General features: G+C 52.5%; 1 protein-coding gene across 1 annotated transcript in view; it reads left to right on the forward strand.

The window, feature by feature from the left end:
* PLEKHG4B (pleckstrin homology and RhoGEF domain containing G4B) overlaps positions 1-15,316 on the forward strand; it is a 65,200-nt gene that overhangs the window by 29,213 nt on the left and 20,671 nt on the right. Inside the window, 5 exon segments of the mRNA XM_027125365.1 lie at positions 1,848-3,072; positions 4,998-5,189; positions 6,098-6,221; positions 9,935-10,028; positions 14,045-14,131. Of these exon segments, the coding sequence (XP_026981166.1) occupies positions 1,848-3,072; positions 4,998-5,189; positions 6,098-6,221; positions 9,935-10,028; positions 14,045-14,131 (1,722 nt within the window).

Below are 15,316 nucleotides of genomic sequence, written 5' to 3' on the forward strand. Positions count from 1 at the left end.
TTAGAGAAGGCGTTGAAATGGGAGAAAGAAAGCTCCTTTTCAACCTGGAGTTTTCTCAGAACTGGAACTATTCAGAACATGACTATATTTATAGCATCTGTTGAATTTGGATTCCAGAGGAGTAGAAAGATTTACAATCAAAACTGTAGAGAGTTTGCCTTTCAGAACTGTGGTGGATACGTGTCCGCTAACGATGAGGGCAAAAAAATTACTGTCTGTTAAATGTTTTTTTAAAATCTCGCAGTAACTAAGGCAAAAATAGGACCACAATTCATAGAAAGAGCAAAAGTACATGAGAATTCACAGAAAACAAGCATCAGGAAACCGTTGGCTTCACAGTCACGTGATGTGAATTAAAACAACAATATTCCACAGCATACGTGTTAATTCAGGAAACAGTTTCTTGCTGTAAAGCCTTACGCTGCTAATCAGTGGGCACGGTGATACCTTACTGTGATACCCCACTGCTGACAGTATGTCTCTTGATGACAAATTGGTCATACTGTCAAGAATCATAAAAGACATTCATAGCCTTTGATCCTGTAATCCTAATCCCAGAAAATGATAATTTAAAAGAATATCATGAAAATGATATGAACATGTTCCTTGCATTTTTAATTTACAATAGAAATCCACAGAAGCACTGTTGGTTCTGACAATAGAGGATCGTTAAGTAGCCATCAGGATGGTAACTGAGTAACAGAAGTGCTCGCTTAGGGTGACTGCTGACAAGAATACCAAATTCTGTCTACATTACTATTGCAGTTTAAATAACTAATAATAATAAACAGTGGATAAGGGCACAGAAAAGTTAAAAGTCTCTAGAGGTATATTAGGATGAGTTTTTTTTTTTTTTTTTTTGGCGGTACGCGGGCCTCTCACTGTCTGTTGTGGCCTCTCCCGTTGCGGAGCACAGGCTCCGGACATGCAGGCCCAGCGGACATGGCTCACGGGCGCAGCCGCTCCGCGGCATGTGGGGTCTTCCCGGACCGGGGCACGAACCCGCGTCCCCTGCATCGGCAGGCGGACTCTCAACCACTGTGCCACCAGGGAAGCCCTCTCTTCTTTTTCATTTTCTGTATTATTTAATTAGGGTTTGTGCAGTAAGTCAGCGCTGGAGTAGGGAAAGCTGCAAAAAAAAAATGCTGGAACTAAACCCAAACAGGAGAATGTGATCCCGTTTCAGAACCTGTGTCTGCAGCTCTGGCAGGTGGGCGTCCCACCGCTGTTCCCTAACAGCCTGACACCCTCCTGCCCCACGGAGACACTGGCTCATCCATCCTGAAGTCGAAACCTTTTTTCTAGAGCAAGTTCTTCTCAAAGAGGTGGTTAAGGACTCACCCCATCATCGACAGCTTGGTTGCAAACTCCAGTGACCCCTTCAAATAAGCAGAAAGGACGGCTGCTGTGGGTGGGAGCTGGCGTGATGTGGGGGCCCTAGATCGGGGCCCTAGATCCGTGCCCTCTCACCATGGTCCCCACCCTGCAGTTCCAGAGGCTGGGGGCTGCCCGTGGGTGCCGCGAGCTTAGACCAAGGGCTGCAGGGGCGAGAGGGTGAAAGCCCAGCCCTGCCCAGGTGGGGCCGGCCCTGGGAGCGGCTCGCCCCACAGCCCCTGGGGTTGGGACTGTGCCTGCGGTGTCTCCCCATCCCCAGCTGCCCGCCTCCCCCAGCCACCCAGGAAGAGCGGTACAAATGCGTTTCTAACGCCCTGTCTTCAGTCCTGATCCCTTTGTTGTTCTGGGGTGCTGGGGGGCCCAGTCGCCCACCCTCCTGCTGGACAGAGGCCAGGGGCTCTGACAGGTTCCACGTCAGCCGCTAATCTCCCTGCATCCCTCTCTTGTCCCAGGCCAGGTATGCAGGCCTCCTCTTCCTGCACGAAGGGTGGCCGCTGTGCATCCACGAGAAGGTGGTGGTGCAGCTGGCGCCCCTGCACGGAGTCAGGCTCAGGCCTGGGGACTTCTACCTGCAGATCACTGTGGCGGCGGGGAGGCAGCCCGCCAGACTGGTCTTGAAACGCCTTTCCCGGCTTGGACAAGGCTCAGAGGAAGTCATTGTCCCTGAGACCATGTACGGCTGTGTCTTCACGGGAGAGTTCCTGGAACTGGTGAACGGGGAGCAGAACGGTGTCCCCTTGCAAAACTGCTTGCTGACCTTGGGCTCGGTGGTCTACCGCACCCCCTGGAACAACGTCACAGACCCTGTCTTTGTCCCCACCACCGGAACCAACCTGCCCAGCTGCCCCAGCGGTCCTGGGCCTCAGCAGCCACCACCCGACAGCGCCTCGGAGGCTCCAGCCCCGGCGCCAACCGTGGCCAGCCCCGCTCCCCAGGGCGGCACACCTTCCAAGCACACCCCAACCCTGCCCCACTGCAGTGGGCATCCCAGCAGTAACCAGCCCCGCCGTCTTCCTTCCCCAAGAAGGGCTGAGTGCGAAAGCCCTGGGACCCTGTCCGGGAGTCCCAGTGGAGGCCTCAGGGGGGTTGGCCCCTCAGAGCAGGACCCCTGGGAGTGTCCTGAGAGCCCTGAAGGACCAGGAGGGAGGCTGGACCCCATGGACAAGAAGGACGGCTCCAAGGCCCTCGCCTTCCACGCAGAGGGGGGCAGCCCGAGCTCTAGGAGGCGGCCGCCCAGAACCCCAGCCAGTGTGGAGGCCAGACGCTGGTTCAGGAAGTCCTACATGGAGGCCCTGCAGAACCCTATGCCCCTGGGCTCCAGCTCTGAGGAATCCATCGGGGATGAGGCCTGTGGCTCCCAGACCCACGGCCGCAGGGCCAGGGGGGCCAGGGCAGCGGCCAGTCTTACCCAGAAAGAGATCCCTGGCCCTGCGGGAGACCCCCAGGAGATCCCGAGACAAGAGAATGGTCCAGGAGCTGCAGGGAGGACCCTTCCCAGGAGGTCTCGATCCTGGGATAGGTCCCTCAGAAGCTCCCGAGGTGACACCTGGCGGGCCTCCCAGCACTTAGCCAGCACCAGGCCTGGGGGTCTCCTGGGAGGACAAGCTGTGGGGACCAGAACCACAGGCTCCAGCTGTCCAGGCACAGTGGAGAGTCCCAGCTGCACAGGAGAGGAAGGTAAATGTCCACCCCCGCTCCCCTCCCCCTCCCCTCCCCCCCACACTCCCCTCCCCCCACACTCCCCCCCCCCACTCTCCTCCCCCCCACCCTCCTCCCCCCCACACTCCCCTCCTCCTCCTCCCCTCTCCCACCTGTGACAATTGGTCTGGTCACTTGATTCAGTAGAAGCCTGTCTCCATGTCCGTATCAACTGTTGAAAATGTTTACATGTATTCATTTCCGGGGCTGCCACAGCAAGGTACCACAGACTTCGTGGCTCTGAACAACAGAAAATTATCCTCACGGTTCTGGTCCTAAAGTCCAAGATCAAGGTGTCCCAGGGTCCCACTCCCTCCAGAGGCTCCAGGGGAGGGTCCTTCCTGCCTCTTCTGGCTACTGGAGCCCCAGGCATCCCTTGGCCAAATTCATTGCCCTTCACCCTGTGTCTCACTGTGCCTCCAAGCTCCCTCTCCTTTCTCTTGTAAAGACACCTATCATTCAATTTAGGGCCCACCCTAAACTTCACTAGTTCACTTCTGCAAAGAGCCTTTTCCAAATAAGTTCGCATTTGTGTGAGAGTGAAGCCCCCCTCTCTGAGGAGATGCACGAGAGCCAGGACCCATCTCTGAGGAGATGTGTGAGGCTGAGGCCCCACTTTCTCTGAGGTGGTGCTCAAAAAGGAGGCCCCCCTCTCTGAGGTGACGTGTGAGGGTGAAGCCCCCCTCTCCGAGGTGACGTGTGAGGGTGAAGCCCCCCTCTCTGAGGTGATTCTCAAGGAGGGGGCCCCCCTCTCTGAGGTGACATGTGAGGGTGAGGCCCCCCTCTCTGAGGTGATGTGTGAGGGCCAGGAACCCACTCTCTGAGTGATGCTGGTGGACGTGGCCCCTTCTCCCTGAGGTGATGCTCAAAAAGGAGTCGCGATGATGCATGAGGACAAGGCCCCCCTCTCTGAGGTGACGTGTGACAGCGAGGACCCTGTGTCTTAGCAGATGTGTGAGGTGAGAACTTGTCTGAGGAGATTTGTGAGAGTGAAACACCCTCTCTGAGATCATTCTTAAGGATGAGGAACCCCTCTCTGACGTGTTGTGTGAGGGTGCAACCCCCCCTCTCTGAGGTGATTCTTGAGGTCCAGGCACCCCTCTATGAGGTGACACTGGAGGGCAAGGCCCCATTCTCTTTTGTGACAAGTGACTCGAGGACCCACTCTCTGAGGAGATGTGTGAGGGCGAAAAGAAACCTTTCTCATTGAAGTGGTGTGTTTGGAGGATGAGGCCCCCATCTCAGAGGTGATACGTGCGTGAAGATCCCGTTTCTCAAGAGGTGTGTGAGGCGAGGAAGCTCTCTCTGAGGCATGTATATGGCCAGACCCCCACACTGAGGAGATGCATGAGGATGGTGCCTCCCTCTGTGGAGAGGCGTGTGAGGCAGCGACCACCTGTCTGAGGTGATTCCTGAGGTCGAGGCTCCTCTCACTGAGCGGATGTGTGAGGGTGAAGCCTCCTCTCTGAGTTGATGTATGAAGCAAGGACCCTTTCTCTGAGGGGACGAGTGAAAGCGAGGCCCCCTTCTGACATGATGGCCGAGGGAGAATCCCTTCTTTTACACAGCGTGGAGGGTGAGGACGCCCCCTCTGAGGTTATGTGTGAGCTCGAGGCCTCAACCTCTGGGGTGATGCAGGAGGTTGCGGTCACGATCCGTGACATCATTCGGTATAAAATGTTTCTCCCTTGGGTGTTTTCTGGTTGTCAGGATCTGAGAACCCGTTTATTTATGTGATTTATTCATTACTCCTCAGGAAAAGCCTGACCTGCAGATGTGCTCACTGACCTTTCCCACCAGAAATGGGACAAGTTCACAGGTCTCCTGTTTTCTCCTTGCATTTGTAGCTGCCTTCAGGCCAGAGAAGCACGTTATCGTTGACCAGGTCTCTTTGCTTTGTGCAGCTGATGTCTCTGCAGAGGGCAGCAGCTTCCGAGGAAGCAGCCCCAGCCGGTGTTCGGACCTGCTTGCTGAGCCGCTGTGCCCCGAGGGTGAAGCGTGGGCACCTGGCACAGGAGACCTGCCCAGCCGGGCGCCCAGGCAGGAGCTGGAACTCAACCAGGAGCTACTGCAGTCCGGGGCGGTCACCCTCCCAGGTGAGCATGGCTGTCTTGCTAACAACACACCACAGGCCAGCGGCTTCTTAACAACACAACTTCACTTACCACGGCCCTAGAGGCTGGATGTCCACGGTCAAGGCGCAGCGTGGTGGGTGCCGGTGAGGGCCCCTTCCTGGTTCACAGTCAGCACCTTTTCACCGTGTCCTCACATGGCAGGTGGGCAAGGGGTCTCTTTTATAAGGGCATTAATCCCATTCATGTGGGCTCCACCCTCAGGACCAAAGCCCCTCCCACAGGCCTCACTTCCAAATTCCATCAAATCAGGTATTAAGATTTCAGCATATGAATTTGGGGGGTTACAAACAGTCAGAGCATGGCAGTGGGCCTCACCCTCCCAGGTGAGCTTGGCTGTCATCTGCCCAGGTGAATGCCGGGCTCTACCCTCCCAGCAGATCTCACATCTAAGCCGGTAACTCAAATAGTGTTTGCAGATCCTGGCTCCATCTCCTCGAGCTTGAAGCCGCGGGTGTCCCTGTGGGGGCTGCCCCCTTTCACGATGGCCCCTTGTTAGTTCACAGCCTCTGGGACCTTCCCGGGTGGAATCTGGAATTGCCCACAGAGGGCAGAGAGAGACCGAAGAAAGAGGCCACGCCCCACATTGGCAGGTGGCAGGTAACTTATATACTAGGCTTGTATTGGGCGGCCTCAAGATCTCCGCCCCGCCCGCCAGAGTCTTAATGTTCACCTGGAGGGAGGCCTTAACTGGGCTCAGTCATGTTACTCTCCAGTCGGTCTCGATGCCACACCGTTATCTCCAAGGTGCGTCTTGAGGCAGGTTCCGGGAACGAGGAGGGCGGAGGAGCACAGGGGCCTGGGTCCAGCTCGGGGGTCGGCTAGCGGTCGCATCCTCTCAGTGACCTCCTCCAGCACCTCTGTTTCTGCAGGAACCCGAGACCGTCAGGGAAGAGCGGTGGTGCAGGTCTGTACAAGGGGCCCACTCTGGTCCAGCGAACACATGTCCAGTGCCGAGCTAACCCGTCTGCTGAAGTACCTCCACACCATCCCCAGGTGGGACTGAGCCAGCCTCCAGTTTTCAGACCCTTTGAGGATAAACCCAGCTGAGGTGTAATCTCGGGTGGCTCCCGGGCTCTGCCGTCTGGCGCGTCACTGCGGCAGGTCCCGTCTCCCACCTCCCCCTCCTTCCGGGCCCTCGTGCCAGGCTCTCACGTGCCGCCCCCCACGCACCCCGTCCCTCCCGTGCACCTGGACCCCTGTCCTCCGAATGCAGGCCTGAGTTCTGCGTTGCTCTTCCTTGTGCAGTACTGGCTTTAAGCATCATTTGTCTACATGTTTTATGCTCCACGTCTTTCTAAAAAAGATTTGAAGTGACCTTGATTAAAGACACGAGCTGATAGAAACAGAATATTTAGTATAACTGGGTGAAGAAATTGTACAAATAGGAGGTACCTGGTGCCAGAAAGCAGGAAAGACTGACCACGAACTAGGCCTTGTGGCATCGCTGGGCCTCCGGGCAGCCAGCAGCACACGCGCCAGGAAGAAAGTGCACCAGCCCCTCCAGAGCTGCACATTCCTGGTGTGGAATTCCAGGGGACCTTGCCTCCTGCGCCCTACACAAGGAAGCAGACACGCTTGGGTGACCCTCCCCAGGGCTCTCCACGGACCAAGGACAGAGATGGGGGCGGATGGAGAACCGGAGTCACGCGCATTGCTTGGGGCCCCTAACCCCCAACAGGTGCAGACGGGCTTCGGGCTCCCTCACGGCCATCAGACCAAGAGCCTCCACGGTGCTGGGTGGACGTAGCCCCAGGGCTCAGTCCTAAGGTCAACGGCCCAGGTTTGAATCCCGGCCCCGAGTCCCAGCCCTGCCCTTGGCTGGAGTCGGTAGTGTGCCGTGATGGAGGGATGTCTCATGGGTGTGCTAGAGGGGCTAGAAATAATCTCTCTGCAGTCCCTAGAGTGAAGTCACATGACCTCACGTGAGAGCGTGCTGGGTGACTCATGGCCACGTGTGCGCACGTGTGGGAACATGCTACCTGGTGTGCCCTCGCGTGACGTGGGAGCGTTCCTGGTACAGGACCACCCGTGACCTCATGCTTGTTTGTGGAGTATTGACTTTCTGTTGAAATTTTTTCTGAAGTAGCACGGGTACAGTCAGTGTGGGACACACAGGCAGGAAAGGACTTAAAATGCTCCATCCCCCCAGGCTCCTTCGCAGAGCGAGGCTCGCAGTTATTTGCAGGGCCTACTTTCACTGCCCTGAGCCTAGGATTTCAAACTTATCTTTCAGCAGAGATTTCAAAATATAAGGAAACGACTCTGAAAAAAATTAGTTTCATCCTTGCACTAGTTCATACTCTATAAGCCTCAGGTAAACACCTTCAAAGCCCTAGAATAATGACATTTTCTATTTACCAGAAGCTTTCCTTTGACCACTGCAGGGAGGTCCTGGTTGACCAGGGCCCCCCGAGAGAAAGGAAAGAGACTGCTGTGGAGTCTGTGGGACCGGGGCTGAGCTGGACGTCCAGACCCCTGCTTTTTCCACTTTGCCACAGACGGTGCAGACAGTGCGCCGCTGCTCACCTGCACATGAAGATCTGGGAGAAGAATGTTTCTGAAGACTTACGGGAGCTTGTTCTGGAGCCCGAAGGTTTGTCTGGTTATTCCCCAACAAGGGCTATAACCGTGAACGTCCTGATAGAGAGCGGCACCGGGAGAAGCCACTGCCCTCAGCTCTTGGGAAGAGGCACCTGAGATGCCGCACCTTTGGGAGGAGCGCCCGGGAGAGTCTCATCGTCGGTTCCTGCAGGTGTGTTACAAGGAGCCCCGCATTCCTATGAGTTGGCCTCGTGAAAGGACTACCATCAAACTCTTAGATACACAGAACCTTAAACTCGGAAAGGATCTTGGCTGTTATCCATGCACCCTCCTGCGCCATGCAGGAATCCACCCATCCATCCTGCCATCCGCACTTACCTGGGAATACAAAAGGGAACAGCAGAAGTTCCTGCCCTGCTGGAGACACACAGGTGAACCCGAATTGTCGCAGCTCCCATGGTGAGACAAGCCCACAGTGCCGAGAGGGACTTCCCAGACATACTGTGTCCTGGAGGAGGGAGAGGGTTTGCAGACAAGAGGGGAAGCAAGAGCACACACAAGGCCTGGAGCAGTCGGGCACTTTGTGAGGACGGAAGACGCTGTGAAGACAGCAGGCCCCCCTGGGCCGAAGACCATGGCGTGTGGCAGGCCGAGCGGCCTGCAGCTTCAGGAAGACAGTTCGGAGGCTTCCGCAGAAATGCAGACCGAGACATCCAGGCAGGTCTGCACAGCGGCCTGGGGTGGATCAGGGACCCCAAGGGGCCAGACTGGGGGGCCTGGAGGCTGCCTGCCGCTGGGAGTGAGGGCGAAGCAGAGGCGTCAGGGGATCCAGAGCAGGGGCAGGCAGAAGGGGAGGGGATCTGCTCTGGGGTTCCAGTTGGTACCAATGTGGATGCAGGAATGAGCAAAGGGGTCCGTCTCAGCCACTCAGGACCAGGGTCCAGCGGCCGTCTGACCCCGGGAACAGCCCCCAGGAAGGGCAGGGCTGTCCTGCCAGCCGCCAAGTGGGTGACGTCGTAGAGGAGAGCCTGTGAGTCACTGAGCACGACTGCCCCTGTGGTCCTGGTGAGGCCACTTGCCGGGCTCTGGGGCCACGACTGACTTGGCAGATGAAGGGAAACCCCAGGGCCGGGGGCGCCAGAGAAGGGAGGCCCACGACGACAGAGCGAGATCCAGCCGTCCCTGCTGGAGGCCTCCGGTCTGACCGGCAGGGTGGACACGAGACCCTCCGACGAAATGCAGCATCTCGCCCAGCTCCTGACAGCACTGACCAGGACCCGTGTGGCCAAGCAGGTGGGCACCGAGAAGTCCCTGGGCAGAGACATAGCGTCCACCTGCCTGCTCCCACCTGGGCCTCGAGGAGCCGCCAGCACCAGACGCGTCAGCTTGGGCTCCGCAGCCCCACTTCTGTCCTCGTACCTGGCCTCCCCAAGAAACACCCTTCAAATGCTCTTTAGCAGTTTTACCCCAAATGGAACACACCTGACTGGGGGGCGAACAGGAACATGGCACTAAAGCTGTGCAGCTCTGCAGCGTTGTGTAAGCAGGCATCAGGGCCCGGGCTCAGCACTGCTGCGTGTGCATCTAGAGATCAGCGTCCAGACAGGCAGCTGAGTTAGAACACTCGCTGACACCGGAAGCTACAGTGGAAGGCGGTTCCCAGGGACACTGAAAGTTCTGAAGAATGAATATACCAACTTGTCCCGGCCTATTATTCTTTCCTATTGAATCTGGAACTGAAGCTTCTGATCACACAATACAGACAACGGGGTTTTCAAAAGCACGTGGCGAGATTTTTAGTTTCAGGGGATGCTCTGCAGCCCTGCATCAACCCAAACACACAAACGAGTACAAAGACTCCCAGGAACCTCAGGCTCCTGGATGAAGGCCCTGCTTCACTCACCCAGAGCTGCACCTGCGTGGATGTCGGTGGGCAGGAGAGAGAAAGCAGACCTCCCCACCGCTGGTCCACCACAGTGAGTCCCGCTTGCCCTACCTCCAACTGAGAAGCAGCTGATTCCTCAGGAAGCGGAAGGCGGATGTGTATCAAGCCAAGAGTCCCGAACTCGCAGAGCCAAGAGCATCTCGGTGGGGACGCGTCTCGTGGAGAGACAGGGAAGCTCGCTCTGGACAAGATTTAACACGTCCTGTCTTTCTTTCTCCAGGAAGGAGGTGCGGGAGCTGGGGCTGGTCATCCTGGTGGACGCACGCAAGAGCCTGGCCGCCCCCGCCCTCTCCCAGGCCCTGGCAGCCCTGCAGGTGAGCAGGTGGGTCCCGTCCTGGGGCGCTGAGCTTCTCCAGGCACAGGGGGTCAGCGGCCGCCACCTCCCTCGTGTGAATCTGGAGACGTGGGGAGGGGCCTGTGCTTAGAGGTGGAAGGAGCAAAGCAGGTTCCTGCTTCTGCCCCCTCCCGGCCTCGCTGCAGACCTTCAAGTCCAGCTGGCCAGGGTCAGCTGTGCAGACGTTCTGCTTTGTGCTCTGACTCAGCAGGAACGGTGATGACGTCCCTTCACACCGTCTCTGTGTCTACTGTCCGACTAAATCCGGGTGCAGGGTAGTTAGTCACCCTCCCAGACAGGAATGGAGGCCTGCAGGGGCGGCCGCCACTCACTGTGGGGTGCGGGCCCTGGTCATTGGGCGGCCAGGAGTCCCAGAGCCCTCTGGGACGGGGTCAAGGCCAGTGGTCTAGTGGTGGCCTCAGGAAGCCCCAAGCCTGGATTCCAGGTCATGAGTAGAATCCAGGGAGTCCCTGGAACAGGGAGAGAGGCACCACTGCATGTTTCAGGGACCCAGGGCCAGATGGGAGCCTGAGAACATTCAGTCTCCCTCAGATGTGTGCACACGGGGCTCCTGTGTGCCAAGCGCTGTGCTGGGGTCCAGGCTCTCGGAGGCACCTGGAGCTGCAGCTGCTCCGGCGGCTCCTGAGCACCGTTTCCTCTGTTCCATCTCTAATGGTACAGCACTGGTCACTGTTCTCACCCAGGCGCCTACATTTTAGGGACGCCGAACAGAAGTTCTTTCAAGGAAAGATTTAGTGAGTGAGGTTGGAGCAAGTCTGACCAGCTGGAGAGCAGAGTCTGGGGAAAGCAAAGAGGGGCCCAGCAGACAGGCTCTGCGCGGGGCGGGGCTCGGGGGAGGCCAGGCCGGAGCGGCTTGGGGAGAGGCTCCGAACTTCCAGGCGAGGGGAGAGGTGGGCACAGCGTGCTGTATGCCGTGCCGCGTGCTGTACCGCGTGTGTGTTGTGTGCGGGACGGAGCAGAGCAGGGCCAGACAGCCAGGAAGACGCAGATGCACGTCTGCACACCCTGCGGGCGTTTCCTAAAGCGGGAGGACTGGCAGCTCTGCTCCTTTGGCATCCGATGGGAACGTGAATATCATCAACCATGAAGAGCCCGTGGAAATCAGGCGGAGACGAGCGAGCCCTTCGCAGAAAGTCTGCCGCGCTTCCCCACCCTAGCTGTTGACCTGAGATCTAGGCAGATCGGACCTGGCCACTTACCGGTTTCCCCAGCATTTCTTTTTGTTCAGACTTCCCTTAAATCCTGGGCCACTCAGGTCCCATGTGGGAGTCAGGCCTGAGAGCGGTGGTCCCTGACCACCCACGCAACTCCCAGAGCAGAAGCTAGGAGCTGGGGAAACGTCAGCTACGTCTGGGACCTTTTATCACACGCGAATAGTCTAAGGAGCTTCATGATGGGGTTACGAGAGGAGATCCAATTCTTTTCCATGTCTGGACATAACTGTTCCACAAAGCTGGCTTTCAGACAGCCCTGAGGGCCTTGCAGAGAAAGCTGGCCTGCAGACCTCTGCCCTGTTTTTGGCTCAGCTGACAGCAAGATTTCCGATGCACATGAGAGGAATGGAAATGAGCTGGAATTTAAGGATCATGTGTCCATTTTCAATTTAAATTTTGAGGGATGTATAAAAGTACTTAAATATTTTTACAAAGGGCAAAAACTTTCAGCTGTTCTTCATATTTACCTCAAGTAAGTATACTTCAAATTTGTTAAATTATTAAAGTTCAGATACCATAAAAAGCTTTCCATTTTGAAAAGGGAATAGTGACTTTTTTCCCTTGGTGGAAGAAACTCCTGAGACTTTGCGCATCCCTTACCCCACTCACAGCAGGTAACTATTACCTTATTAACATGGTAATTGTCATAAATCATTAACTGTTCTCTCTTATCTGAGAATTAACATTAATTCTCTTTGGAATAGTAACAAATCCTAATAGTAAAAATTCACTCAAATAGGAATATATAAGAAATATAAAACACTTTTCCAAACTGTTTGTAGTTTTAATGCAGGATAACTCAAAATTTTAGCTAAACTGAGTAAGAGAAATAGAATATGGCTCTAAAATAGGAAAACAAGATTGTTCTTTTCTGTGGCTTTTCTATGGCTTATTCATTCAACAAATATTTACAAAGTGTCATCCACAAGAAGCCACTTAACAAAAATATAAGTACATAGGATGAACTTAAAATAGATAAGATATCAGTTAGTCCTGAGGCTCATCCAGTAAATTCATTTCAAACTAGGGGATTACAAAAAAGCCTAAAATTTGTTTATAAGAAAGTATTAAAAAGTAAAGCCTTAGGGAATATGAATGAAGAAACACTGGGTAAATAAAAGCATCTTATTGCGGAATGATCTGGCCTCAGTATAATCTAGCAGACAGAAACAGGAGTTTGATTAAAGTCATAAACACTCTCTAAAAATAAGATTTTTTTCAACCAATAGAGTTGGAACAATTGGACATCTGTATGCAAAAGAAAAGAGAAAAAAGAAATCTTCAACACATACTTCATATGATATATAAAAATTAACTGAAAATGGATCTTAGACCTACATGTAAAATCTAAAACTGCAAAACCACCAGAAGAAAACAGAAAATCTTCATGACCTTGGTTTAGTCAACTATTTCTTAGCTCTGACCCCAACAGCATAATCCGTAAAAGAAGAAAATGATAAATTGAACTTCATCCAAATTTAAAACTTCTCAGAAGACATTGTTACTAAAATGAAAATACAAAGCCAAGACTGTGATAAATGTTTGCAAAACACATATCTGATAAAAGACTTGTATCTAGAATATATAAAGTCTCAGAACTCAATAGAAAGAGAAAAAAAGTCCAGTAAAATATGGGCAAAATATTTGAACAGACTTTACCAAAAACAATTGATGAACGGGAAATAAGCACATAAAAATATGGTCAGGGCTTCCCTGGTGGCGCAGTGGTTGGGAGTCCGCCTGCCGATGCAGTGGACGCGAGTTCGTGCCTGGATCTGGGAAGATCCCACATGCCGCGGAGCGGCTGGGCCCGTGAGCCATGGCCGCTGAGCCTGCGCGTCCGGAGCCTGTGCTCCGCAACAGGAGAGGCCACAGCAGTGAGAGGCCCACGTACCGCTAAAGAAAAAAATATATATATGTTCAACGTCTTTAGTCACTGGAGAAATGCAAATTAAAACCAAAATGAGATCACACATACAACTACAACCACAAACTTGACAAGAACAAGACCGGGGTGTTGCTGGTGGGATGCAGGACAGTGTAGCCACTCGGGAAGACTATTTGGCTGTTAGTCACAAGCTAAACATACACTTAACCATAGCACCCGGCAAACCAATGGCTGGATAGTTACACAAAAGAAATGAAAACACAGTGTTTACAGGCTTTGTTTATGATTGCCAGAAACTGGAAACAACACACATGTCCTTCATCTGCTGAGTGAATGACAAGACTGTGGTGCCTGCAGTCGAGGTAACATGATGAGCAGTGAGAGGCGTGAGCTACTGACCTCCCAGCAATGGGGATGCGTCTCAGGGCAGTGTGCTAAGTGAGAGAAGCCGATACTGCACTGCATGAGTCCGCTCATATGATATGTGGAAAGGCAGTTTACGGAGACAGAAAACAGATGGGTGATTGCCAGGGACTGCGGAGCTGGACTACAAGGCGCGTGAAGAAATGTGCGGGATGCTAAACTGTCTTATTTCTTCATTGTGGTGGTGGTTACGTGACTATAAGTTAGGCCAAAACTTAGAGAACTGTACACAAAACAGGGTGAATTTATCCTATGTTAATTATAATCAATAAACCTGATTACCTTAAAATTCATAAGGGCAAATAATTTATATTCACAGCAAAGGCAACTACATTTTATGCATTTTAGGAACTTTTGGAACATATCAAAGTAGAACCAATAAAAATTGGACAATTTTATTAACTCAATGAAGTTAAAAATTAGAAAGCTAATCAGTATTTCTTATTTCAGAACACATCTCCTCCCTTAATTCATAGTATTTTGCTGCTGGTGGATAAAGAATCAGCATTTAGGCCTGACAAGGATGCAACAATTCAGGTAATGGTTTTAGACTGACTGATGACTCTGACAGATAGACCCTGAGTGATGCATAAAATTAAATATTAGGGCACCTAGATGAGATAACGCACGAAAGAATTTCTGTAAGATGTAGTTGCTTCCATACAGGAGCCTGGAAACCTGTCTCCAATGCCTTGAATTCTTGCAGGACCCCTGCAGAGCATAACATTAGAAAACTTTTAAAAATCTGGTTTTTCTTCTCCACCTCATTTGTTTTCTTTCCTTCTCTTCTTGCTTCTTTCTCTTTTATCTGAAAATGTCTTTACCTTGCCTTCATTCATTTTTTTAAAATGTTCTCTCTTCCCCTCAGATTTCTTTTCTGTTTTTCTTTATTTTTCTTTACTTATTTTTGGCCATGCCACGTGGCTTGCGGGATCTTAGTTCCTGACCAGGAATCGAACCTGTGCCCCCTGCAGTGGAAGCACAGAGTCCTAACCACTGGACCGCCAGGGAGTTCCCAGCCTTCATTCTTGAAGGATATTTTCGCTAGATATAGAACTCTGGCTTGACAGTAGTTTGTTTGTTTTTTCCGCACTTTAAAGATGTTGTTCTGGTGTCTTCTGGCCTTCCTAGTTTCTGATGAAAAGTTCATAGTAAAAAAGTTCATCTATAGGAAATGTGTCATTTTTCTCTGGCCACGTCTAAGATTTTCTCCTTCTTTTTTAGCAAATTGACTATAACGTGACTCGGCATGGTTTTCTCCTTATTTATCCTGTTAAGTTTGGCTGAACTTCTTGAACATTTACGTTTATGTTTATCACCAAATTTAGGAAGTTTTCAATCATTATTTCTTAAGAGTCTTTTCTGCTCATTCTCTCCTCTCTTTCTTGATTTCAGTTACACATACAGTAGTGATATTGTCCCATAAGTCTTTGAGAATCTGGGAGGTTTTTTCACTTTTTTTCTTCTCTTTTCTTCAGATCAGATTGTTTCTCTTGACCTATCTTCAAGGTCACTGACTCCATTCAGCTATTAAGCCCATCCAGTGAGTTTTTTCGTTCAGATATTGTGTTTTTCAGCTATAAAATTTTCAGTGGGTTTTAAAATAGATTTTCTATGTTTCTGCTGAGATTTCCTATTGTCTCATTAATTGCAAGCATCTTTTCCTTTACATCATTGACATAGTTATAATAGCTGTTTTAAAGTCCTGTTGTAATTAATTAC

Source organism: Aethalodelphis obliquidens, unplaced genomic scaffold (genome assembly GCF_003676395.1).
Source record: "Aethalodelphis obliquidens isolate GAN/ISIS:26980383/991018 unplaced genomic scaffold, ASM367639v1 scaffold29, whole genome shotgun sequence".
Lineage (NCBI taxonomy): Eukaryota > Metazoa > Chordata > Mammalia > Artiodactyla > Delphinidae > Aethalodelphis > Aethalodelphis obliquidens.